A 27,697-nucleotide genomic window follows, 5' to 3' on the forward strand; every position below is an offset into this window, starting at 1 on the left:
CTCTATCTCATGAATCATGAGATCATGACCCAAGCCGAAATTGAGTGAGATGCTTAACCAACTGAGCTACCCAGGAGCCCCCTGTTTCACTTATTAAAAGGATATTTAGACAAGCAAAAAGATATTTAGACAATTACGGTCTAGTTGAATAACCTGTACCATTTTTTTATGCCAAAAATTTTACCCTAAATAAAAATGATTCTCAAAAGAAATCCTTATCCTGTTCCAAAGACAATAAGGAAACATGACCCTTGCCCCTAAAACCAAACAAAACACAGGAGGCGGTAAACAGATTAGAATCACCTGGTGTTTTCAAACCATTCATATTCTGTAGATTCTGATAAGACTCCTAAAGAAGCTACAAGCTCATCTCCACCCAACCATGAAGACGCCATGTCATAGGGAACCACTGTTGATCATATGTCATATCTCTCAAGTGTACAGAGAAAGAAAAGCCTGAGAACCATAAAGTTAAAAGAAAGGGTATCTTTAAAATGTCATTAACCTACCACATATCTGTGGCTATCAAAGCTGAAATACAATATCAGAAGATGTCATTATAAATGACCACAACCCAAAAGAAACCAAAACAGAGAAACAAAATAATGAGGTAACAATTTCACTTTGGGTTATCTATAATAGTAGCATTAACTAGGGATGGATGGCCAAGTGATGATGATGATGATGACTTTTGATTACTGCTAACCAAGAGTAATGAAAAGACAAAATTATGAGAGTGATTCTTTGAGCTTATAGATCAGTCACTAAAGAAGGGACAAAATGATGTTGGCAGCAGGGGGCTCATAACCTAAGTAAATGAAAGCAATAAACCCCCGAGTGACTGTACCATCGATGCAGCAATCTAGAGTACACATTAATTTGAGTAAGTCAAACTCTTCACTTACCATTTGTTAGTCTATCAAATAGAAAGATATCAAAATTCCAATTTCCAACTTTTTCCAGCATACACTGAAATGAAAACCAAACATTCCTACTGTAATTTAAGTTCAATAACAGTCTGTCTTTTACAGATAGTCCATAGTGAAGTTAGTGAACATGGAAAGTGATTTACTTTAAGAAATGCAAAGTATCATTCTCCTTTTAATCATGACCTTTCCAACTGGCTCCAAAAAAGTGTCCAACGGGTAATCTCCATTTGGAAAACCAAATATTTTGTATTCCAATTAATGAATGTACAAGTAATGTTATTGTTTCAATTCATTCCTATACTCCCATGAACTTTTCAAGAATTCTAACATAATTTAACACCATGAGCCATATATGGTTCATAGATGGCATGGTCTAGAAATTAGATTTTAAAAATAAGTTATAATAGTTGAGTACTTACTATATTCCAGGTACTGTTAAAAGTGTTTTGCTTACTCTTACTATTCATACCAAGACTATGAAGTAGGAGTTGTCTTTAACCCTCCTTTATATATGGGGAAACAGGCTAAAAGTAACTAACTTGCTCAGCTAGAAAGTAATAGAGCTGGGATATTAATAAACTCAGGCGGTCTGATTCTGGAACCTAGGCACTTGAATCTATACTACACTATGCTTAAGTTATTTGTCATTCTTTTTCTTAAAAAAAAAACACTCCCAACTTACAGGTATTTATTTATATTCTTTAAATATCATTATACAATAATTAATAGCCTTTATTACATTTAAGTTGATGTGTATTTCAGTTGAGCAAATAAATCTCACAACAACCAAACCAAATTCATGATATTTTTACACTATATATTTGTAACCTGAAATTTTTGTGGAAAGTTCACTGTTGTACACATCTATCAATAAATTGACGTAAGAAATACTCTTACTAATAGTGATTATTTGATAGTACTAACAACCACTCATACACAGATCAATATTCTCATTTTGTTTATTTTTAATTTTTTTAAATGTTTATTTTTGAGAGAGAGCATGTGTGCATGTGTAAGCAGGAGAGGGGCAGAGAGAGAGAGGGACACAGAATCTGAAGCAGGATCCAGGCTCTGAGCTGTCAGCACTGAGCCCGACGGGAGGCTCAAACCCAGGAACTATGAGATTATGACCTGAGCCGAAGTCAGACGTTTAACCGACTGAGCTACCCAGGTGCCCCGATATTTTCATGTTAAAAAGCAGAACCTGTAAACTTTTTACAATTTAAAGAAAGCATGAACACTTTTCTATAGATTTCTTTCACAAACAGGGAAACAATTTTTTTGCACTTTAATGTAATTGTAAAGAAGGTACCTTAGCCCTATGTACACACACTTACAAAATCTGGCCTGTAAATATTAGGTAAAAAATAAACAACCTCATCTGAGCTCCACCTTCATTAAGACATTTCTTTTAAACTATATAAATAATGCTTACAATCACTGGGTTTAATTAGAAAATGTATAAACCCTCAAAATAGCTCAGTGATGCAAGAGACTATAAAAAATCATTTGACTATAAGTCATGAGACCTAACGTCCTATGCTGGGTTTACCTCTAAACAGTGGGTGAGCTCAAACAGTCCCTGATGCTCTTTAGGTCATAGATTCTTTATGTATAGCATATAGACATTAGATCAGAATAGCCATAATATTCTTCCCAGAGTTAAAATTCAGTGTGACCTTATAGTTTAATGTTTACTGATCTACTTGTTACTTACTGTTACAATAAACAAAAACATTTTCATTCTTTTAGTTACTTCAGAGATTTCCCTTGCTCTGTAATACCTAATTATAAAATGAACACCCACTCTAAAGGAAAAACTGAATAATGGGCTTAACTAATTTTTGCATACAAAAAAAGGTTCTAATAAGTCAATCCCATATGGGAAAAAAAGGGTTTCATGAAACTTATCAAAAATCAATGTTTTCTTGAAAAAGTTATACACACCTTGGCTTGTCCATTATAATCATCATCTAAAATGTTTAGAGAATTTGAAACAGTAGTACCGCGAAAAAAGCGAGAAGATCTAAGATACCGCTGGAAACTTAGTAACCTCCTGATATTTCTTGCAGACACAGAAACTTCAATTTCAGATTGAGCTGAAATAAAAGAAGTAAAAGGTGAGTATAGCAAGTCAAAACTTTGCACACACAATCTTTGTTATACTCCTTTCTAGTTACATACAAACCCTTTTTAAAAAAACGAATCATTATACCACATTTGTAGGAGAGAAGTACTTCATTTGTATTTTCAACTGAAGAACTAAAAATGAAGGGGTAAACGGTCAATTGTGACAGGATTTGGAAAGCTAATGAGGAATGTGGCTGGATTAATAATCAGGTTTTTTGTTTTGTTTTTAACTCTGAAGAATTATCACCTCTCATTCTATTGCTTGAATATACTCGATAGACATTATAAAGAAAGACAAAAATCTAGTTTCAAACTACCCTTCATACTGAGAATCCAGGTCCCCAGTTACATATGAGAATTTAACAATTACACAACTACAATGTCTCAAATCCTAAGGAGATATCATTTCAAATATTAAGATAATTTTATTTAGAGGAAAAGGAGAAGGACTGGAAAATTAAGTAACATATTCTATTAAGAATTCTAAAGAATAGGGACAAAAATCCTGTAAGATGAAAAATTCTAAGGAAGAGCAAGTTTAACACAACCATTTTTTCCTCTAGTGTTAGAACAAACCAGTTTCCTTAAGTACCAGACAAAGTAACAGACTTGGGTTAAAAGCCATCTTCTAGGGAACACATGTTATCTTTAAACTCTAGAATCAAACTAAATTCAGTGAAATGCTCATAATATATAAAACACATGAAAAAGGAGACTAAGGATCAACAATTATCATCTCTTATCTTAACTTCTGTTAACTTAAACCCACCAGGAAGAATGGCAGGTGATCAAACATACTCTCCCTTATGCATCCAGTCACTAACTCCTCTATTAACCTGTATTACCCTGTGTTTTCATATCTATAGAATAATGGCAATTAATATGCAGTTCAAAGGGTGCTGGATTGAGTGAGATAACGTATCCATGAGCTGGATATATTAAGTAACTGGTTGCAATGTAGATGATGATAAAACTGATGTGATGCCACTGCTTGGAGGTATGCTTCCAGGTAGTTATCCTAAATTCCCAATCCATTCATGTTGTTTTATTATTATTTTTTTTAATTTTTGAGAGACAGCATGAGCAGGGGAGGGGCAGAGAGACAGGGAGACACAGAATCCAGAGCAGACTCCAGGCTCCAAGCTGTCAGCAAGAGCCTGACATAGGGCCCGAACTCACTGATGGTGAGATCGTGACCTGAGCCGAAGTCGGACGCCCAACTGACTGAGCCACCCAGGCGCCCCTCATGTTGCTTTAAATAAAAGTACTCATTGGCTCCACATCATCTTAAAATGAATTCATGTCCTTAGTCTGAAGAAAAGGCTTCATGTTACAGGTTCTGGCTTGTTCCAGATGTGACTCAGATGTCATTTTCCCTGGGAGGCACATCTGAACGACTGCACGCACACTCCCCATGTAGAAGTGGGAGGTGCCTCCTCTGGGTTCTCAAAGCTCCCTGTGCAGACCTCTATCAGACTACTTCTGATATTGGATTATAACCACTTATTTACCTGTCTCCTTTGACAAATGGTGACCTCCAATGTAGCCAAGAACTACTTTTTTTTTCATCTCTTTATTCCAAATGCTAATAATAGCACCAGCTAGGTATATGTAAAATATAATGAATAAATGCATCCTCGTTTTGAAATAGCTGATGAGTTTTCAGGCTCCCATATACTCACATAAGCCAGAAATAAAATAATATACACTGTTATGTACATTTTTCATAATGTACTCATTTTTCATTCCAGTGAATCTAAAATAGAAAGTTTTTAGAGCAACTGTGGAGTTAAATTTCTGATCTTTATCAATGTAACTTACATTAAAAGGAGTACAACAAAAATGGTAAAACTACTAATCAAGTGATTATGTCTGAACTAGAATTTGCATGTTTGAGGACATGAGGGTAGACTAAGTGTTCTGTGAAAACAATGTTCCAAAGTGCTCTGCAAAAAGTACCTCATTTAGTCCGCAACAATGTCAAAAGATAAATATTATCATTCATTTTTACACATGAGAACACTGAGTCTACAAGAGATTAAGTAACCTGCCCAAGGTCACACAGCCAACATAGGACAAGTGGATTTTAAAACACAGAACTGTCTGTTTACAAAGCCTGTGTCCACACTATTACGCATAGGTTTTTATTATATCTCTATTGTTTAATTATTAAGTGTAAGATTCTGTGTATGACATTATTCAAAATTGTCTTTACGTAGACGAACGCGTGCAGAAAAAGAAACACAGAGGGGGGAAAAGCTAAGGTACATGAATTTAAGTCTAATATGATCCTTTTAGTCCTATTCTTAGAAAAGAGTGAATCGGGAAGGGACAGAGTTGAATGGTAGGAACATATGAGGAACAGGTGAGACTAATTAGGGTATACTAGCACCACCATCTCTGTTTTGATAAGGCACCTTACAGTTTTACAAAGCGCATTCACATAAGCTATCCCAGTTAGTAATCACAACAATCCTGTGAAGATGACAAGACTATCGCCCCCATTTTACACACACAACTTTAGAAACCAAAGTAGAAATGCAATACAATTAATGCATTAGAACCAAAGCATTTAGAAAACTTCTAGAAAATGTTGCAGAATGTCTTCCATTCATTATGGAAAAGAGTTCAAAGTCATGAGCATGATTTCATGAGCATTCCCTTCAAGTGATCTTAAATCACAAAAGGTAACAGTTTTGTCACTGGCAATTATACTGAATCACTATGTGAATATATGTGTGTGCATACATGTATACACTAATAACAGTAGCATCACTGCTTTCCAATTATATATCCAAACTCATGCACCCTGGAAATAAGTGTGAGAATCTCTTTGGGAGCATAACTGCACAAGGACCAAAAAACAAATTAGCCTCACTTGAGGGGAAAACCCCAATAACTCAGTCCACCATGCTAAATCCTCATATCAACAAGGCAGGATTCACATTATCAATGGTTAAGACATCTGGCAGTCTGGCAGCACCCTCCTTGCCCCTGCCTTACTCCTATTTTCTGAGTAATTTTTGACAAGTCACAACCTCTTAATGTCTCACCTTCCTTAAATGAAAAAAACAAAAACTAAATGTAATTCGTATCTTCCTATTTCATAGGGTTCTAAAGTTGGTACATGTTATCAAGAGTTCTGTTTTGACCATATTAAGTGGAGAATGAATATTAGACACTAACTCAAGGGGAAATGCTCACTCATAGGAGCCCAATGCATCCAGCAAGACCAATCCCATAAATAACCTACACAAAGGATAAGAAACAGAGTTTCATTTAATGACAGAACCAGCCTTAATAAGTACTGATTATTTTGCAGACAACCTAAGAAAGGACAGAGAACCTGTCCAGATGAAATAGCAAATCAATCACAGAACAGTGTTTTCTGCACCTAGAAGGCCTGGGGAAGATTACTTAAGAAGATTACATTCTGGAAAGAATGAAAATTCCATGACACCTTGTAGAGATAGCAGCTAAAACTACCTCAGACCTTTGCTTAAGACAATATGGGACCAGAATTTGGGGGAAGGAGGAAGAGAATATTTGATATTTCCATTAGTCTAATTAGTAATATGTAATGCATTGGCACTTCAAAAATGAAAAGGAAGGGCGCCTGGGTGGCTCAGTTGGTGAAGCATCCGACTCTTGATTTTGGCTCAGGTCATGATTTCGTGTTCTTGAGTCTGAGCTCCAAATCAGGCTCCACGCTGACAGTGTGGAGCCTGCTTGGGATTCTCTCTCCCTCTCTGCCCCTGACCCACTCATGCATGTGCATGCTCTCTCTCAAAATAAATAAATAAACATTAAAAAAAAAAAGAACAAACCCAAACCTAACTCCTACCCAGTCATCCATCCAACCACCTCCCAAGCCTTCCCCCAAGATAATTTTTTTCTTAAAGATTCTTGTGTATTTTTCCTGAGTTTTTTGATCAAATGTATGAAATCCTTATATACTATTTTTCTACTCCTTTTACATAAATGGTACCATATATTCCATTATATGTTCTGCATCTTGCTTTTTATCTTGGCGCTCCCTCCCTATACATAGAGACCTTCCTCATTTTTTTATGAGGCTATCAAGTATTTCATGATACGGATGAACCATAATCTGTTTAACCAGTACTGCCCTGAAGAGCATTGCTACAACTTTACAACTTACAAAAAATACCTTCATTTTGTAAAATATGCTTATATTTCCACTTCTTGATTTGTCAGCTTAAGACATCATCCTTTAATATTTGTTATTACACGCAAGGAAATGACTCTATATCCTACTTTCCCTTTCCCAATGTTTGTTAGTTGATGGAGTATATACTTTTTCTTTCATGATAATAATGTATCTCACAAACAATATATCTTTGAATGGTAGTCTTTGTATTTGACAGACAGCTTGACTAAATATAAATTCTTGTCTTTCATTTTCCTTCCTGGAGTGTATTTCAAAGTACTGATTCATTATCTTCTGGCATTGAGGTTTGCAAAGTCTGAGGCAAACCCTTTACTTCCCCCCTTTAGTGACTTGGTCTTTTGCCATGGCCACCCACAGAAACTCTCTTGATCTTAAAGTCCAATGACTTTGCTAAGATATACCCCACTGTGAACCATTCTGGATCATTTTCCCCTGATACATGGTGTGCTCCTTCAATATGTCACTTTAACTCTTCTGTTACTTATGAAGAGTTTTCTTGAATGGTATCACTAAATATTTATTGCGTTCCACTATTTTAGCTTTATTATTCAGAGACTAAACTATTATGTTGAAACGACTTTACCTATCATCTGTATCTCACTTCCTCTCCAATTCGTTTTAATCATTTATTTGTTTTGTTTGCTTTCTTATTTTTCCCAACCCTGCTTAGCTTCTGAGATCAGACAAGATTGGGTGCACTCAGGGTGGTGTGACTGCAGACTGCTTTTCTCATTTCTATCCCCTATGCTCATTATCTTGGTTACTGCATATTCTACACCTTTGGTCCTACCAAATGCCTTCATTTCTGTGATATATTTGGACTTTTGCTTCTATTGTTTTTTTCCTAAATATTTATTTATTTTGAGAGAGAGCGAGCAAGCAAGCAGGGGAGGGGCAGAGAGACAGGGAGAGAGAAAATCCCAAGCAGGCTCTGTGCTGTCAGCACAGAGTCCCATGCATGGTTCAATCTCATGAACTGTGAGATCATGACTTGAGCCAAAGAGTCAGATGTTTAACTGACTGAGCCACCCAGGTACCCCTTGTTTCTACTCTTTCTTGATTCTGGATGTACATGTTTCAACCACTTTTTTTAATCCTGCCTTATTATCTATTCCCTGAGTTCAATTTGTTCTTTATGGCTATTGCTTCATTTAATCAAAAAAAATTTAATGTTTATTTATTAACAGAGACAGAGTGCAAGCGGGGCAGGGGCAGAGAGAGGGAGGCAGAATCCGAAGCAGGCTCCAGGCTCTGAGCTGTCAGCACAAAGCCTGGTGTGGGGCTCGAACTCACGAGCCGTGAGATCATGACCTGAGCTGAAGTCGATGCTTATCTGACTGAGCCACCCAGGTGCCCCACTTCATTTAATTTTTTAAGTGAGTGGTACAAAATTCAGTCACACTTTCTTACACCATAAAAATAAACTCAAAATGGATGAAAGACCTAAATGTGAGACAGGAAATCATCAAAATTCTACAGGACAAAACAGACTGCAACCTCTTTGACCTTGGCTGCAGCAATTTATTACTTGACATGTCTCCAAAGGCAAGGGAAATAAAAGCAAAAAAATGAACTATTGGGACCTCATCAAGATAAAAAGCTTCTGCACTGCAAAGGAAACAATCAACAAGACTAAAAAGTAACCGACAGAATGGGAGAAGATATTTGCAAATGACATATTGATTGGATAAAGGGCTGGTATCAAAAATCAAAAATCAAAGTCAACACCCAAGAAAACAAATAATCCAGTGAAGAAAAGGGCAGAAGACATGAACAGACACTTTCCAAAGAAGATGTCCAGATGGCAAACAGACACATGAAAAGATGCTCAATGACACTCATCATCAGGGAAATACAAATCAAAACCACACTGAGATATACCATCTCACACCAGTCAGAATGGCTAAAATTAACAACTCAGGAAACAACAAATGCTGGCAAGGATGTGGAAAAATGGGAACCCTCTTGCACTGCTGGTGGGAATGCAAACTTGTGCAGCCACTCTGGAAGATAGCACAGAAGTTCCTCAAAAAATTAAAAATAGAACTACCCTATGACCCAGCAATAGCACTGCTAGGAATTTATCCAAGGGATACAGGAGTGCTGATACATAGGGGCACTTGTACCCCAATGTTTATAGCAGCACTTTCAACAATAGCCAAATTATGGAAAGAACCTAAATGTCCATCACCTGATGAATAAATTAAGAAAATGTGGTGTATAGGGGCGCCTTGGTGGCTCAGTTGGTTAAGCGGCCAACTGTGGCTCAGGTCATGATCTCAGTTCCTGGATTCGAGTCCTGCATCAGGCTCAGTGCTGACAGCTCAAGAGCCTGGAGCCTGCTTCAGATTCTGTGTCTCCCACTCTCTCGGTCTTTCAAAAGTGAATAAACATTAAAAAATTATTAATTAAAAAAAAAGAAAATGTGGTATGTGACACAGACACACAGACACACAGACACACACACACACACACACACACACACACACACACACACACAATGGAATACTACTCAGTGATGAAAAAGAATGAAATCTTGCCATTTGCAACAACGTGGATGGAACTGGAGGATATTATGCTAAGCGAAATAAGTTTAGTCAGAGACAGACAGATATCACATGATTTCACTCATGTGGAATTTGAGACACTTAACAGATGAACATGGGGGAAGGGTAGGAAAAACAAGATAAAAACAGAGAGGGAAGCAAACCAGAAGAGACTCTTAAATACAGAGAACTGAGGGTTGATGGGGGTGGGGAGGTGGGGAAAATGGGTGAAGGGGATTGAGAAGGGCACTTGTTGGGAGGAGCACTGGGTGTTATATGTAAGTGATGAATCACCGGATTCCACTACTGAAGCCAAGACTACACTGTATGTTAGCTAACCTGAGAATTAAAAAAAAAAAAAATTGGTCACAATTTTCATCAATTTGAAGTAACATTTTTCTGTGAGGTGCTCATTATTCCAAAGTATGAAATTATCATAATTGCTTACTATTTTTGCTTCTGGGCTGTTTCCTTTATTTTTCTTACAATTCTGTAATAAACATTCTTATAACTATACCTTTCCACATATCCTAGTTGATTCCCTTGGAATACACCCTCAGAAGTAGAACAAACACATAGGAGCATATTTCAATGGCTTCTAAAACACACTGCCAAACTGGAGAATAAGTTTTCTAAAAGAAAATTAGAGGGGCGCCTGGGTGGCTCAGTCGGTTAAGCATCCTACTGCAGTGCAGGCCATGATCTGGCGGTTTGTGGGTCTGAGCCCCGCGTCGGACTCTGTGCTGACAGCTCAGAGCCTGGAGCCTGCTTCAGATTCTGTGTCTCCCCCTCTCTCTGCCCCTCACCCACTCATGCTGTCTCTCTCTCTCTCTCTCTCTCAAAAATAAGTAAACAATTAAAGAAAGTGAGAGAGCCTTCCAAAACTGTCCTAGAATAGCTTCCAAAATATGATCTAAGGGATCAGTAACTATAAACCAAGGATAAAGCATGATGAGATCATTTTAAGATGGAAATTTTTAGTTTCCTCAGGTTTGCCTCCCTCCCACTCTTCCCCCTTCTACACACATACATACACAGATTCCCTATAACAATTAGAAGGAAAAGTCTTATATTGAAACAAGGAAAGACCACTACAGAGAAAAAAAGAGTATCAAGTTGAATAAATAGATATCATTTAGGAATATATAAAAAAGAATACATGGGGAACTGGAAACAGGAATGAGTGACTGAGAATTTGACTAGTACCCTCATTCAGACTGTTACTGAAAATCTCACCCTCTAACCATATTATGTAAAATCTGACCCTACTACCAATACTGTCATGGGCTCTCTCTGTAACATGAGGTGTGCCATTATTTATTTCAAAGCATAATACACAGTAGATTAAAATTGTCTTTATTAAAGCCCAGCTTCCACCAGGCCATGACTATTTATTGTAAGTCCCAGGGTTGTTCTAGTTTACATGGTTACCTACATTCCAAACCAGCTTAGAAAGCCAACAGGGCTCAGCGAATTAATCAAGTTACTATTAAAGAGCCGTTAGCTCTGTTGGTTCTCTTCTAAAATATAACATTACCTCACTATGTGACCATGAACAAACTAATCAACTTCCAAAAAATTAAATGAGTGTTGTTACTTGATGATCATGGGAATTACTTCCAGCCATCCATTCTTAGATTCTCTGAGCCAAAAAAATGAAATATGGGATAGCAGGCAAATTTAGAAACAATGTTTTCCCCTAATATTAGAAAGGAGAAAGGAGATACAGGCAATAGGTTAAGGAAACAAAAGGGCCGGAGAATCACACATGTTCAGCAGTATTACTCCTGACAGTCCCAGACTCACTTCTCTATCATTCAAGTAGCATGGCAAAAGATGTCACTGACAGTTGTTATACAAAAGAGGTTTTTAACAGGAAAGGCTTTGGATCTTGAGACTTGACGGCTACTTGCTTTAATGGTCCACAAGAGGGAGCCTTGTAGTTACTATATCTGCCACCTTAAAATCCTAAAAATCACTTAGATGCATATAATCATGAATTACCCTTGGAGACTATTTAAACAATGTTTTTTAAATTCAGTTTTAACTGTAGTCTAGGGCAATGTCATGTGGAATGGTAATGGAATAAAAAAACCTGAAGGCATTCTATATTCTAACCTCTCCTTTAATTTTCCTAAACACACACACACACACACACACACACACACACACACACACACAGACACCAGAAGCCATATCTGCATATCTGAAAGGTTATTGTTAAAATACTGAATAATTACTTATCTATGTCTATGGGACAAATTTTCTTGGAAGAACATCTACACTTGGCATGTGTGGATAAATGAGGAAGAAAATAGCTAGGTACATAAAGCAATGGCCTTTAGTAGAGCAGTACATGCTGATATGCAGAGGCAGTACAGCAGAGTAGATAAATCCATGAGCTTTGGAGTTACACACCTGAGTCTAAATCCCAGTTCTGCCACTTCTACTAGTTTCGTGACATTAGGAAAGTTATTTAAGGTCTTTACCATTTCCTCACTGTAAAATAGTCGTCACAGGACTGTTATAAAAATTAAATAATACCTGCAATATGTCTTTTTTGGGAAAGAATAAACAATTAACACTTAATAGCTATAGTTATCATAGATATTAAATTTGTTTTTAGTTAAGGTATAATTGACCTATAACACTGTATTAGCTTCAAGTTCAAATATTTTTAATTTTTTTAGTGTCTATTGAGAGACAGAGAGAGACAGAGCATGAGCATGGGAGGGGCAGAGAGAGGAGACACAGAATCCGAAGCAGGCTCCAGGCTCTACGTTGTCAGCACAGAGCCTGACACGGGGCTTGAACTCACAAACCATGAGATCATGACCTGAGCTGAAGTTGGACGCTTAACTGACTGAGCCACCCAGGCGTCCCTCAAGTTCAAATATTTTTAAACACATGACCTCACACTACTTATTTTAACAAAACCAAATTTATTCTTCATGATAGCATACTTCATCCTGAAGACCACAGCATACTTTTATGTACTATAGAAATAAATGCACATATTTAAAAGATTTCAAAATATGCATATTTTGCATGTAAAATGTTATTATTTAAAAATGAATATATAAACAGTCCAAGCTTTAATGCAAATCAAAGAAATAAATGAGCTACTCATAATCTAAAACCAGATCAATGTTAATATGAGAATAAGCTGTACAATCAATATTCTTTCCCTTAAGCAATTCTTGTAAGCTTAGTTTATGGAATTCAATGTTCACTTTGACAGGATAAAATAATTGGTATAAAACTCTTTTAAAAGATTATAAGATTATTGTTATTATTGTTATGGATTAGGCATTTCCCCCCTTCAGAGACGGGATATATGATATGTTGGATCCCTCTTATGTTCAAACTCAGGACTTGAAGATAGCTCCTTATTCATTACATTTTTAATTACCTTATTAGTGAACTGAGAAAGACAGACAAAAAAAAAAGGAAAGAACAAAGACTTAAGTGTAACAGGTAAAATAAAGCCTAAAGTTGAATCTCCTATTCCCCCAGTTCTCCTAGGTACAATTAGACCATTAAAATGTATTAAGATTAATGTCCATTCCATATCAGCTCCCTAATTTATGCTTTGAAGTTAGAGAAGACATCTAGGGGACAGAATGTTCTATCAACTTGAGACAAAGAAACAAAAATCAGTGGTTTTTAAATATAGGCATGTGGTACAGGGGACTGGAAGTAGGAACATTCATGATGAAAAAGACAGGGAAAAAAGACATAAGATTCTTGTTTTTGTGATATCTCTGTGAACTATCATAGACATGTTTGTTTACGTTACATATTACAGATGTGATTTCAAGACAGATGAATGATTGGGAACAAACTAAAATTTAACAGAAACCTCAGCAAAAGATGACCTCAGTCTACAACACCACAGCTGTAAGTAGAGGCTGGCTTGCCTTCATTTGGAATGAGACTAAATTACAAGTGATGAATAGCTGTGTTAGCAGATCAAACAAATAATGGCTGAAGAAAATATGCTTGTAAATAGTAAAGTACTGGCCAGGTGGTACAATAGGAAAGATAATGAGAAAAATTCTGTAACAAAGACAAAGTCATGGCTGAGGGAAACACCAAGCAACAACTTTTACACTTAAAGGGAAGAAGCAGAAAAAGCTACCAAATATAACAGGATCTACCTTTGTATGGGAGTTATTACACATTAAAGACTGAGATCATCTGAGACAATAAAATTAGTGAGACCCAAGCTTTTAAACTCAAAACACATACAAACAGATGTTCTTTCTGATCATATAACTCAGTATAAAACAGGTACTGAGGTCTAACACAGCCCTGTTAGGAAGACAGGAAACAATCCCAAATCAAACACACATGAGGATCTCAGAAAAAGTTTAAGGCGTTTTATATCTTTTCATAGAAAGTCATTACAATAAAGACAACATGAGACATTTGATTCAACAGAAAGTCAGCAACCAGCCTGAATCTGGTTAATAGTTCAGATCATACTTAGAGAGCTATAAGTAGGACCCTATAAAATCTAACTGGTAGAAGATACAGTTTTAGTCAATTTGATGCAACAAAATTATATTCACCCTCTACTATTAGCCAGAAGCTGCCAGAGGCCAGGAACAAAAAAACTAATTATGACTAAAAGCCTACAAATTTAAAAGCTTTTAGACTACAATATAAACATCCTGACAAGTTCCCTTGCTGCCCTATTATCGGGTGGAGTAAAGTGCTAAAATGAATAAAAAGCTCAAGATAATGGGTAAAACACATTTATATGGACTGAAACATTACCATGTGCCAGGAGTAAAAGAAAATGGAAAAAACTGCATTTGCGTAGACATGAAAAAAAAAGCTGTAAAAAAACCCAACAACCATATTCCTTGTATTACTTCTTGTCTGATATTGGCAGAGAGACCATGCCTTCCAGTCTGGATGACGTCAGTAAGCTTTGGTGAATTCCATGAAAAGAAGTAACTGTCAAGCTGGCAGCTTCTGTTACTAGTTGATAATCATCCCAGAATCTTTAAAAAGACACACCCGATTTTCTGAGTGCACATGCAGTGTTTTAATAGTTCTTTTACATTTTAAAGATATTAGTATTTATTATATAAGCTAAAAATAAGGTGTAACTAAAAGAATGACTTATTAAATAGAGGGACATACAATTTTAGGAGGAAACGAGGGACAAATTCTGACAAAATGTCAATACAGAATTCATTTCATCAAGTCCAATAAACTGAAGACTCAAAATATTGTATTTCAAGAGACCAGGTATAGAATAATATTTGTAGGAATATTTGGGGCTTTTAATCCAGCCTACTGAAAGTAAGCCACCTTACTCACAAGGAGACAAGTGAAATGAGGAGTCTCCTGGTGATCTTTAGAGCTGAGTGAAAGCAGAAACATGAGAAGCCATCACATCAAGGAATGATGCTCCAGAGCACAGGAGCTCATGTTAGGGACACACAGTTTCAGCAGAAACTACTCTCCTGTCAGCCCCATGTCTCCATCAGCCCCTTGCTCTCTCTAATCAAACAATTCCTCTCTCCCTCCTTCTCACCCCCCTTATCTTTTCCTCCCAATTTGTTAGTGCTATACATTGCTCATTGTCACTAGGTGCCTCAAACATAGAATTTTCACACCATAAAATTGGGAGACCAAACAGGTTCAAATTAGTTGAATGAAGGACATCAAGAATCAGTTTTTAAATGGGAGGACCAGAAATCTGTACCTTAGTAGGAGTAACTCCCAGACAGAACAGGTCTGAAAGTTAGGGATCTTTTAAGAATGGGATGAAAGCTGAAATTTGTCAGTGGGTCTCAAAAAAGTGTTAGCACCAACATTTTCATATGTATGATACATATTACCTTATGTGCTATATAACACAGAAGTTAAAAAGAACAAAAACAAAGGTAAAAGATTGCTTCAGAAAAATCTCTTCAGTGAGAGATGATATCTGGGCAAAGTTTTTGATTTCTTCCCCCACAGAACCAAGATAATACCTGACAAATTCACAAAAGAACTTAGCATGAACAGCCCACTAAAAGCATTAGAGGCAAAAGAAAAAGGAAAAAAATCTAGTTAAGAACAAGGCTTCTGTATGATACATCCATTTCAGGAAAGATTTAACTTAAAAATGTAGGAGAATTTATTGATTAAAGTAGAATCATTGCAATAAACATGCCAGACTAACCCTGATTACAGGTTAAAACCAGATCTTTGGGAAACACTTCTTGGCAAAGACGACTGGCGACCATCAAAATCCCTCTGTAACATGAGTACAAGTGAGTTTTTAATCATCTTCCCAAAGTTTGAATTCCCACAGTTCTGTAATAAGCAACCACAGAACTGGTCCAATACCAGTTAATTAACATATATATTCTGATTATAAACCCTTCATTTTTAATAAGCTTACATATAATTTAATTACCAACCTTTTTTGTTTGGAGATCATTTCAAAATACAGGTATAAAATACAAAAGGTTGTAAACTAAACTAAAAATAGTACAAGGAATACCCTTTACTCAGATTTGCCATTGTTAACATTTTTTTCCATTGCTTTAATATTTGCATAGAGTGTGCATGGATGTTTCTTCTTCTGAACATCTGAGGGTAGATTATAAACATTCTGGTCTTTTACTCCTAAATATTTCAGTCACTAATACCACAATTTAATACACTTCCCTATTATAAACAAAACCAAAGTGAACATCTTTGTACATACATTAACATTTACCAATGATTATTCCCTTTGCATACATTTCCAGTGGTGAAAACAAAGAAAAAAATGTTTAAAATTCTTGATGCATACCGAGGAATTGCCCCCTAGAGTCTCTAACAAAGTAACTATCACCAGCACTTTAGCTGATAGTTTAAGCTCCTAAATTTGATAGGAATTTGTTTGATTGGTAGTGAGGCTGGACATTGTTTCCATATTTTTTTTTTAATTTTTTTTTAACGTTTATTTATTTTTGAGACAGAGAGAGACAGCGCGTGAACAGGGGAGGGGCAGAGAGAGAGGGAGACAGAGAATCCGAAACAGGCTCCAGGCTCTGAGCTGTCAGCACAGAGCCCGACGCGGGGCTCGAACTCCCAGACCGCGAGATCATGACCTGAGCCGAAGTCAGACACTTAACCGACCGAGCCACCCAGGCGCCCCCATTGTTTCCATATTTAAGGTATTTCTGTGTTGAACTGATTTTCTTCTGTGGCTTCTTCATACTCTTTCAGAAAGACTCAAAGTCAAAACTTGTATAAGGCCTATCACAAATCATACTGGGGCCCTAAGAGAAGGATTTATGATAACAGACAATCCAAATGACAAAAACTCAAGGCAGAAAAACTGTAATACCTATAGAAAAAAATTATTGCTGAGGCCCTACTTATTATCTTTGGAGGCTGGGATTGTTCCCTAACTGGCCAGCTATCTTGAGGGGAAACCCAAACACTGTTTATTATAAACTGTATGTATAAAAAAAACCTTAAAAGAAAAGCTCAATATTGCAATGCAGATGTCTCGTAGTAAAGATAATATATTGTAGTAAAGATAATATATCAACATGGAGAAAGTCATAATCCAGAAATTAGTTAAAACTATTCTAGCACTTAAATATCAGCACCTCACAGATACAACAGATAGAACACAAAATAACTGACAAAAAAATAAGTTTTAATTAATATGCTGATAGTGTATTATGTGTCTTTACCTGCTGTGATGCATTTTTCCCCTATATTTTAAGCTTTTCCTTTCTTTCGAAAGATCCGACTTTGGGTACAGAGCACGGGTTATATTACAAGACATAAATCCTAAAAGTAAGGACAATGGTTAAGATAATACCAGAATAATCCCAGACAGTGGTGATAAAGGTCTGAATCAAGTAGGATAAGAGATAAGGAGGACAGAGAGGAAAGAAATATGGCAGCTATTTTTGGTTACAAAATACAAGGAATTTAATGCAGACTGGATTTAAGCAATGAAAGAGCAGAAAGAGACAGGAATTTGACAACAGGAAAATTAAGAGTGAGGTTAAGTTACAACCACAGAGGTACACAGAAGAGGGGAGTTAAGGAGCTGTAGACATTCTAATTTCAATCCATTTAATACATCTATCTAGAAGTTTGCAACCTGAGCATGTAGAAACTATTTTAATTTCAGCATGCAAGGTTATGTCATTGTGAAAAATAAAATCTTATTTTTAATTATACATAAGGGAGAGGACACATTACTAAAGTCTTTCAAATGCTTCAGTCCCTCTGAAGGCTTAAACTTAACCCAGAGAGCTGCTTAACGGCAGGTAGGTGCCTTTGCCAAGTCTGAAGAAGAGAAGGCTTCTGAAGATGGCTCATGGGAGGTTTAGGTCATAGCAGTAGCGTGTGCTCACTCTCTGATTAGATCACATTTCATAAAACATAAGATTAAGATTTTTCTTTTAAGAATTCCGACCTCTGTGATGAACAATAGCTACTATACCAGTAGGAAACAATGATTCATTTTTTCTCTATGAAAAAAAAAAGGAATTCTCCAAATTGTATCATCTTTTTGGTTTAGAGAGATATTGTTTTGCAGAAACTACGGGACCGACCCTACAGTGACAGTCAATTTCCAACCTAGAGTCTTCACCTTTTGTAAACAGCAGCATGATGAGGTCAAGAGTTGTAAGATACCCTTCCATACATTCTGAGACACCACCCTAAATCATTGTAAATCAGTAGATCAGGATACAAGTGTAGATCTCCAAACCCAACGTAACCTCTTCAAGCTTGGTACTGCTTCATATTGTTTTTAACCAGTGTTTGTCATTAGGTTTCATTTTTTACCTAATCTGAGCTTCTTCATCTCTTAGAAGGTATATTTCATCCTTTACCTTTATTACTATCATTGATATCTTTGGTCTACTCTTGTTTTGTCCTTTAGAATTTTTATTATTTGTTCTTGGCTTTGTTATGATTAGAAGTCATCGATCCTATTTTAATTCCACTAGAGAGTACTTTCAACTCTCCCAACCAGAAGGTCTCTTATGTCCTTATTTAAAATCCCAATATTAATTACACGTTTCAAATCCTCCATTTCAGTAAATTCAGTGAAAGATAAGGGGTTATTCTAGAGACTCCCAATATAACTGCACCTTTCTTTATAATATCAATATTTAGAATTAACCTTTTTACCATTATCCTTATTCACATCCTAATTCATGAATATTACAATATTCATAAATAATTTTATTTAAACTTTTCAATGATAATAAATTCACATGAATCAAAATTCAAAAGGCTCTACGATAAAACACTTCTTTTTCTTTCATTTTCTCAATCACCCATTTCTTCCTGGAAGCAACCAATGTTGTCAATATACTGTTACAAAAAAAACACCCCCACAAAATCTAGATATTGAATTATGCTTGCGTTCTTCCTTAAAACAAACCCACTAAGACTGGACTATTGTTCTTTTATGCTGTTGGAATCTCTTTTGCTAAATTTTTTTTCAAAAACTTTTTTTAACAGACACGTACAATAAGAGTGTATTTTCTTCTTAAAAATAATCATCAGTCTTCTAAAGATCCAGAAGAATTTGCCTGTAAAATCTCTAGACCTCATGATTTGACGTAACTCTTGGGCAACTTTCCCGAACATGCTGCTTTTCACAACTCCTTTACACTTAAAATTACTGACTGCTCCAAAGAGCTCTCGCTTATATGAGTTACAGCTACTGATATTCACCATGATAGAAATTAAAACGAAATTTGTAAATACTTGTTTATCATTTCATTAAAAAATAACACAATAGTACTTCCAGTTTCTGTATCCACATATAAGAAGCTTGGAAGCTGCCACTCTGTCCTAACAATAAATAAAAAGCTGACCAGACTGAACTCTTCTAGGATCTGTAAGAGAGATGAGGACACAGGGCAAACCACTTCCCTCAAGATGTGAGAGACCAAGAGATGATGAGAAAGAATAACAATTTACTGGAGCACAGGTGAATAACTGATGAATTTCTGGAGGCTGAGTGTGACCAATTCTGAGACCCAGTCATGGGGCATCCCAACAATTTAGTGAGATTTACCTCCAGGTCTGACCAGAACCCCACAGTAAATGTCTGCCACAACTCACACAAGAATAGACAATCTGAATAGGCCTATATTTATTAAAATATTGGAATTAATAATTAATAACTTTCCAAAACAGAAAACATCAGGCCCAGATGGTTCACTGGTGAATTCTACTGAACCCATAAGGAAGAAATTATACCAATTCTCTGCAATCTCTTTCAGGAGACTGTAACAGAGGGAATACTTCTAACGTACTCTATGAGGCTAGCATTACTCTAATAGTAAAACCAGACACAAACATTCTAAGAAAACTACAGACCAGTATCTCTTATGCATATAGGTGCAAAAATCTTCAACAAAATATTAGCAAGTCAAATACAAAAATGTATTAAAAGAACTATATACTACAACCAAGTGGTATTTATACCACGTATGCAAGGCTGGTCCAACATTAAAAAATAAATTAATGTAATCCATCACATCAACAGACTTAAACACACACACACACACACACACACACACACACACGATCATACCAACAGATGCATTAAAAGTATTTGACAAAATCCAACACCCTTTCATGATAAAACCTCTCAAGTTAACTAGGAATATTGGGAATTTTCTCAACTTGATAAAGAATATCTATAAAAACCCCACAGTTAGGGGTGCCTGGAAGGCTCAGTAGGTTGAGCATCTGACTCTCGATTTTGGCCTGGGTCATGATTGCAGGGTCATGGGACCAAGCCCCACATTGGGCTCCATGCTGAGTGCAGAGCCTGCTTCACTCTCTCTCTCTCCTTCTGCCCCTCTCCCCCACTTGTACTCTTTCTCTAAAAAAATAAAAATAAATAAATAAAATTTTAAAATAAAAAGATTCTCTTTAACCCTCTGCCCTTCCCCTGCTCCCATGTGCACGTGCATGTACCCTCTTAAAAACAAAAACAAAACAAAAAACAAACCCACAGCTAAAATACTGAATGGTAAGAAACTTGACATTTTCCCACTAAGATTAGGTAGAAGACAAGGATGTCTCCTCTCACCATTCTTTTTAACATCATATTATAAGTCCTAGCCAATGCAATAAGAAAGAAAATAAAACATATACAGAGTGGAGAGAAAGAAAGAAAACCCTCTTTGTTCACAGAAGAAATGATTATCTGTACATGAAAGAATAAACAAAAAAATTCCTGAAACCAATAAGCAATTATTATAGCAAGGTTGCAGGATACAGGTTAATATAGAAAAGTTCATTGCTTTCCTATGTACCAGCAATAAACAAATGGCATTTGAAATGAAAAACACAATACCATTTTCATTGGCACCCCTCAAAATGAAATACTTATTAATAAATCTAGTAAAATACATACAAGATCTACATGAGGAAAGAAATAAAAAAAGAACTAAATTAAATGGAGATATTTTATGTTCATGGATAGGAAGATTCAATATGGTCAAGATGTCAGTTCTTCTCAACTTGATCCTTAGTTTCAATGCAATCCCAATCAAAATCCAGTAAGTTATTTTGTGGATATCAACAAATTGATTGTAAAGTTTACACGGAGAGGCAAAAGACCCAGACTAGACAACTCATTATTGAAGGAGAAGAACAAAGTTGGGAGCCTGACACTGTCCAACTTCCAGACTTACTATACAGCTACAAAAATCAAGACAGTGTGGTACTGGCAAAAGAACAGACAAGACCAGTAGAACAAAGTAGAAAGCCCAGAAATAAACCCACATAAAAATAGCCAACTGATCTCTGACAAAGGAACAAAAGCAATACAACAGAGCAAAGAAAGTCTCTTCAACAAATGGTGCTGGAACAACTGGGCATCCATATGCAAAAAAATGAATGTAACACAGACCTTACACCCGTTACAAAAATTAATTCAAAATGGATGATAGACTTAAGTATAAAATAAAAAAACTATAAAACTCCTAGAAGATAACACAGAAGAAAATCTGGACAACCTTAGGTATGGAAATGCCTTTTAGAAACAACACCAAAGACATGCACGATCCATGAAAGAAATTGATTAGATGGACTTGATTAAAATTAAAAACTTCTGCTCTGCAAGACAATGTCAGGAGAATGAGAAGACAAGCCACAGGATGGGAGAAAATAGTTACAAAAGACATATCTAATAAGGGACTATTATCCATAGTACACAAAGAACTCTTAATGTCCTACAAGAAAATAACCAACTTGATTAAAGAAATGGGCCAAAAACCTTGATACCTCATCAAAGAAGACACAGATGGCAAATTAAGCCTATGAAAAGATGACCCACAGGAAATTTCAAATTAAAACAAGATACCTTTACATACTTATTTGAAAGGCTAAGATTCAGAATACTCACAACACCAAGTGTTGATGTGAATGTGGAGCAACAGAAATTCCCATTCATTACTGGAAGGAATCCTAAGTGGTACAGCCACTCTGGAAGACAGTTTGGCAGTTTCTAACCAAACTAAACATACTCTTTGCCATATAATCCAGCAATCACACTCCTTGGTATTTACCCAAAGGAGTCAAAAACTTATATCCGCACAAAAACTTGCATATAGATGTTTGTAGCAGCTTTATTCGTAAGTGCCAAAACCTGGAAGCAACCAAGACGTCCTTCAGTAGGTAGGGGAGAAATAAACTGTGGTACATCCAGGCAATGGAATATTATTCAGTGCTAAAAAGAAAGAAGCTATCAAGTCATGAAAAGGTAAGGAGTAATCTAAAATGAGTATTATTCATGTTAAAAAAGCCAATCTGAAAATACAGACAATCTGCCTGTATTTGCTACATCTGTTTTCCTGTTTTCTTAAATTCACTTAATCATTACCTACTGTATGTTTCCACGTATATGACATTCTGGAAAAGGCAAAGCAATTGATAAAGTAAAAAGATCATTAGATGCTAATGGTTGGGGAAAGGAGGGATAAATAGGTGGAACACAAAGGATTTTTAGGGCAATAAAAATTCTCTGTATAACAATGGATACGTGTCATTACATATTTGTCCAAACCCATAGAACGTACAACACCTAGAGTGAACTCTAATGTAAACAATGGACTCTGGGTGATTATGATGTGTCAATATAGATTCATCAATTCTAATCAATATATCACACTTGTTGGTGATGTTGATAGTAGAGGAAGCTATGCATCTGTGGTATGGGGGGTATGTGGTAAATCTCTATACTTCCTCTCTATTTTGCTCTGAACCCAAAACTGTTCTAAAAAATAGCCTTTTAAAGAAATATAATAAACCCATGTTAACATAGATAACATTTTTATTTAAAAAATGTTTTTTCCTAAACAAAAAATTAATCAAAATTATTCCTTTTTTTTTTTTTTTTTTTCATTTTAGAGAGAAAGAGAGAGAGCAAGCAGGGGAGAGGGGCAGAGGGAAAGAGAGAATCTCAAGCAGGCTCCATGCTGAGCTCGATCCCATGATGCTGGAATCACAATCTGAGCTGAAATCAAGAGTCAGTTGGATGTTCAACCAACGAAGCCACCCAGGAGCCCCAAATCAGAATTATTCTTAAGCAGTCTATTTTTATTAATTTCCCTTGTATCTGTTAAGGATTCCCCCCTCCCCTTAGTTTTTAAGTATTCATCATAGCTTAATTTAATCCCTTGACTGAGTTAGCCGGCATTATCGATTTTGTTGCAAAGAGTAATTATTTAGTTTATTTTTATTTTAGGTTTTAACTCATTAATTTCTGTTTTTTATCTTTACTAACTGCTATCTTCATCCTTCCTTAGGTGTACTTTGTTATTCTTCTTCTAACTTCTTGAACTTGACTATTTAATTCACTTATTTCATTCTTTCCTGTATTTATTTATTTATTTGTTTATTTAAAACGTTTTATTTAAAATGTTTATTTATTTTTGAGACAATTTGAGAGACAGAGTGCAAGTGGCAGAGGGGCAGACAGAGGGAGACACAGAATCTGAAACGGGCTCCAGGCTCTGAGCTGTCAGCACAGAGCCCGATGCAGAGCTCGAACCTACCAACCGTGAGATCATGACCTGAGCCGAAGTTGGGTGCTTAACTGACTGAGCCACTCAGGTGCCCATTTTTTCCTGTTTATAAATGTAAATATTTTCAATGCCATGAATTTTCCCATAAGCACTGCTTTAACTGAATTTCACCGTTTTTTTCATGTGTAGTCTTAATAATCATTTTTTAATAGTCTGCAAAATCAGATTTCATCTCCTCTTTGACTAAAGCATTTATTTTAGAATTTAAAAAATTTCCAGGTGTCCAGGTCTTTTTGTTTCCCAGTCTTGCTATTAATTTCTGTCTTTAGTGATCCTACTTCCCTTGACAGCTGCCTCTCTCTTTCCTTTTCTTCGCAGTGAAAAGTCTCTAAAGGACTTTCACTTGTCTGTATTTGCTACATCTATCTTCCTGTTCTTTTAAATTCATTTAATCATCAGGTTTCCCTTATCACCACCTCTATCTACATCACTAAATCAATTCTTCTTGCTCATTTTATTTGACTTATCAGTATAATTTGGAAAACTAAATACACCCAAATTTGATTTTTTTTTGTTATGATGTGAATAAGGGGTCAAGATTTGTGATTTCCCATATGGGTAGCCAATTGATTCAGCATCATTTATTTAAAAAAATTTTTTTTCAATGCTTATTTCATTTGAAAGAGAGAGAAAGAGTGTGCACACAAGTGGGGGAGGGGCAGAGAGAGAGGGAGAGAGAGAATCCCAGAGCCCAGCGCAGAGCCTGATTTGGGGCTGGATCTTTTCCACTACATTACTACATTTGTAACCAAACATCCCCAATATGTGTGCATCTGTTTCTGAAATTTACAATGTTTCATTAGCCTATTTCTCAGTCCTTGAACCAATATCACACTACCTTAACTATAACTATAGTTTATAACAAGTCTTTAGAACTGGGAGGAATATAAAACTTCTATAACATGGTTCTTATTTTTTCTGATTGTCTTGACTAATTTGGGCTTTTTCTTTTTTTTCAAGATTTTATTTCAAGTAATCTCTACACCCAATGCAGGGCTCAAACTCACAATCCTGAGATCAAGAGTCACACATTCCACCCACTGAGCCAGCCAGGTGCCCCTGGGCTTTTTAAATCTTTATGTAGGTTTTACAGTGTGTCGATTCTACCAAAGGGGGAAAAAAAAAAAAAAAAAAAAAAAAAAAAAAAAAAAAAAAAAAAAAAAAAAAAAAAAAAACAACCCTGCTGGGATCTTTATTGTGATTTCACTAAATCTATAGGTCAATTCAAGAAAAACTACCATCTTTAAAATATTCAATCTTCCAATCCATGAACAATAGTATATACTTCTGTTCACTTAGGTCTTCTTTTCCTCTATAATATCTTATAGTTTCCTATGCAGAGTCATATGCATCTCTTGTTAGACTGATCCCTACATATTTGATCTTTCATTGATGTAAATTTAAATTGTTATTTCAATTTTTGCCAATGATGCTTTACAGAAAGACAACTACATATTGACTTTGCACCCTTCAAATTTGCAAACTCACTTATTACTCCTAATAGTTTTCTAAGTACATAATCATGTCATCCATAAATAGTGACACTTATACTTCTTTCCTAATCTTTATACCTTTTCTTTCTCTTAAATTACAGTACTAGCTAGAGACTCCAAAATAATACTGAATAAAAAAGGTGATAAATGACATTCTTTATATATTGGTCTTTCTGTGACTTTTCTCCTTTATTCTATTAATAACACGGCTAATTATAATGTCTGGTTTTTGAATGTTAAGCCAATCTTATATTTCTGGGAAAATAGAAATTGGGTCAAAATATATTCTTTTTCCTAAAACTTGCAGATTTAATTTGATAGTATGTTATACTTTCATCTATATTCGTGAGTGATACTGGCTGTAATTTTCTATTCTTGTCATATCCCTGCTAGGTTTTAGTAGCAAGATTATGCTGGCCTATAATAAGTTGTGAAGTGTGTCCTTTTTTCTCTTATTCTCTGGAAGAGTTTGTGGGTGAAATTTTAGTTTGATAGTAATTTATTTTTTTCCATCACTTTGAAGCTAACTTTCCTTTGTCTTCTAGCTTCTTAGTTTCTGTTGAAACAGAATCTGTTTCTGGCAATCTCATGGCTGCTCCTTTGAAGATAATGATTTTCTTTCTCTGTCACTACTTTTATTTCCCGTTCTCACTACTTTTACTTATTTATTTGGTTTACTTTTCCATTTTGCATGTCTTTTTTCTTTCTTTTTTTAAGTAGGCTCCGTGCCCAGTGTGGGGCTTGAAGTCACTATCCTGAGATCAATACTTGCATGCTCTACTGACTGAGCCAGCCAGGCACCCCTTTTCTTTTCCATTTTGGAAAAGAGTTTACTCTCAGGTTTAAAATGCCCTATATACATAGATAGATATAGATGTGTGTGTGTGTGCGTGTGTGTGTGTTTCTATTTAAATTCGTTAGTTAACATACAGTGTAATATTAGTTTCAGGTGTACAATATAGTGATTCAACACTTCCCCACAACACTCAGTGCTCATCACAACAAGTGCCCTTCTTAATCCTCATCACCTATTTCACTCATACTCACACCCACCACCCCTCTGGTAACCATCAGTTTGTTCTCTATAGCTAAGAGTCTGTTAGTTTGCCTCCCTCCCTCTCTTTTTACTCCCCCATTGGTCATTTGTTTTTGCTCACATATGAGCGAAATCATTTCTCTTTGATTTTGGTTTCTACTTATACTGTGCTAATCTACTGTGGTTTTCTTGTAATGTTACTGTACTTAAGATTCATAATGCTTCTTGAATCTGTACGTTAATGTGTTTTATCAAGCTTTAGAGATTTTTCAGCCATTACCTTTCCAAAGACTACTTCTGCTATATTTTCCCATTCCTCTCCTGGGACCCTAATAACCTTTTTAACACATTTTGTGTAGAAGATTAAAAAACTTTTAACCTTACTCTCTTTGACAAGTGGGGTCTATGTCCTCTGTGCACGAATCTGAGCAAGCTGTGTGACACAGCTGATCAACAGAATACGAAAATGTGCCAGTGTCCATGCCCACATGGTCAGAGACCAGGTGTTCCCATACTTCCTCTCTTTTTGAATGCTTGCTCTGGGTGAAGCCAGCTGCCATGGAAGAAGGCCAACTACCCTGAGACTGCCATTTATGGAAAGAAAGAAACGCTGGCCAGGCCCAGAAATACCAGCTACCCTACCCTGGCATCACATACAAGAATGCAGAAGTCATCTTAGATGTTCCAGCTCCAGGAGGGGACATGTGGAGATAAAGCAAGGTCCCAGACTATGGAGCTAGTGGAGCCATCCCAGCCATCTCTAGCTGTTTGAACTACCCCAGCTGAAAATCAAAGCACTGTGAATCACAGACAAATCGAACCTGATATGCTGACTAAATTCCTGAACCTTAGAATCATGAACACAAAAAAAGTTGCTTTATGTCAATAAGTTTTGGAGTCATTTGTTACTTTTGGGAGAGATAATCCTCCACAGAGGATACTTCTGAGTGTCCCTGTACATTCTTCCTGCCAAGACCTGACCAATTTTTACCCGGGCCATTTCTCAGGGTTGTGTTTGCAGCTAGCAACCTTGAGGAATAAATAATATCTTTTTCTGGGACAAAGAGAAGTATTACTGTAAAAAGGGCATCCTCCCCAAGCTCATTACTGCTCAGATGTAATGAAAATTCACTGTGTGCACAGTATCCACATAAAATCCTCCCAGTTGCCACTATGGGATGTGGTGGGGCTAGAGGAGCTGACACAATATGATTTTCATGTTGCCTGCTGTGCCATGAATAAGAAGTCCTTTGCCTCTGACCCGGGAGACTTGTGTCTTCTGTCAGCATC

General features: G+C 36.2%; 1 protein-coding gene across 7 annotated transcripts in view; it reads right to left on the minus strand.

Moving 5' to 3' along the window:
• The window catches only part of PDE7A (phosphodiesterase 7A), a 139,932-nt gene that overhangs the window by 43,950 nt on the left and 68,285 nt on the right, over positions 1 to 27,697 (minus strand). For all 7 annotated transcript variants that reach the window (XR_009253691.1, XR_009253693.1, XR_009253692.1 and 4 more), the window contains 2 exons: positions 2,877 to 3,028; positions 906 to 969 (listed from right to left, as the gene is read on the minus strand). Coding sequence is in view for 3 of the 7 variants with exons in the window: in XM_058699701.1 (XP_058555684.1) it covers positions 906 to 969; positions 2,877 to 3,028 (216 nt within the window). In the remaining 4 variants the exon portion in view is untranslated. The remainder of the gene's footprint in view (positions 1 to 905; positions 970 to 2,876; positions 3,029 to 27,697) is intronic.

Source organism: Neofelis nebulosa, chromosome 14 (genome assembly GCF_028018385.1).
Source record: "Neofelis nebulosa isolate mNeoNeb1 chromosome 14, mNeoNeb1.pri, whole genome shotgun sequence".
NCBI classification, from domain to species: domain Eukaryota; kingdom Metazoa; phylum Chordata; class Mammalia; order Carnivora; family Felidae; genus Neofelis; species Neofelis nebulosa.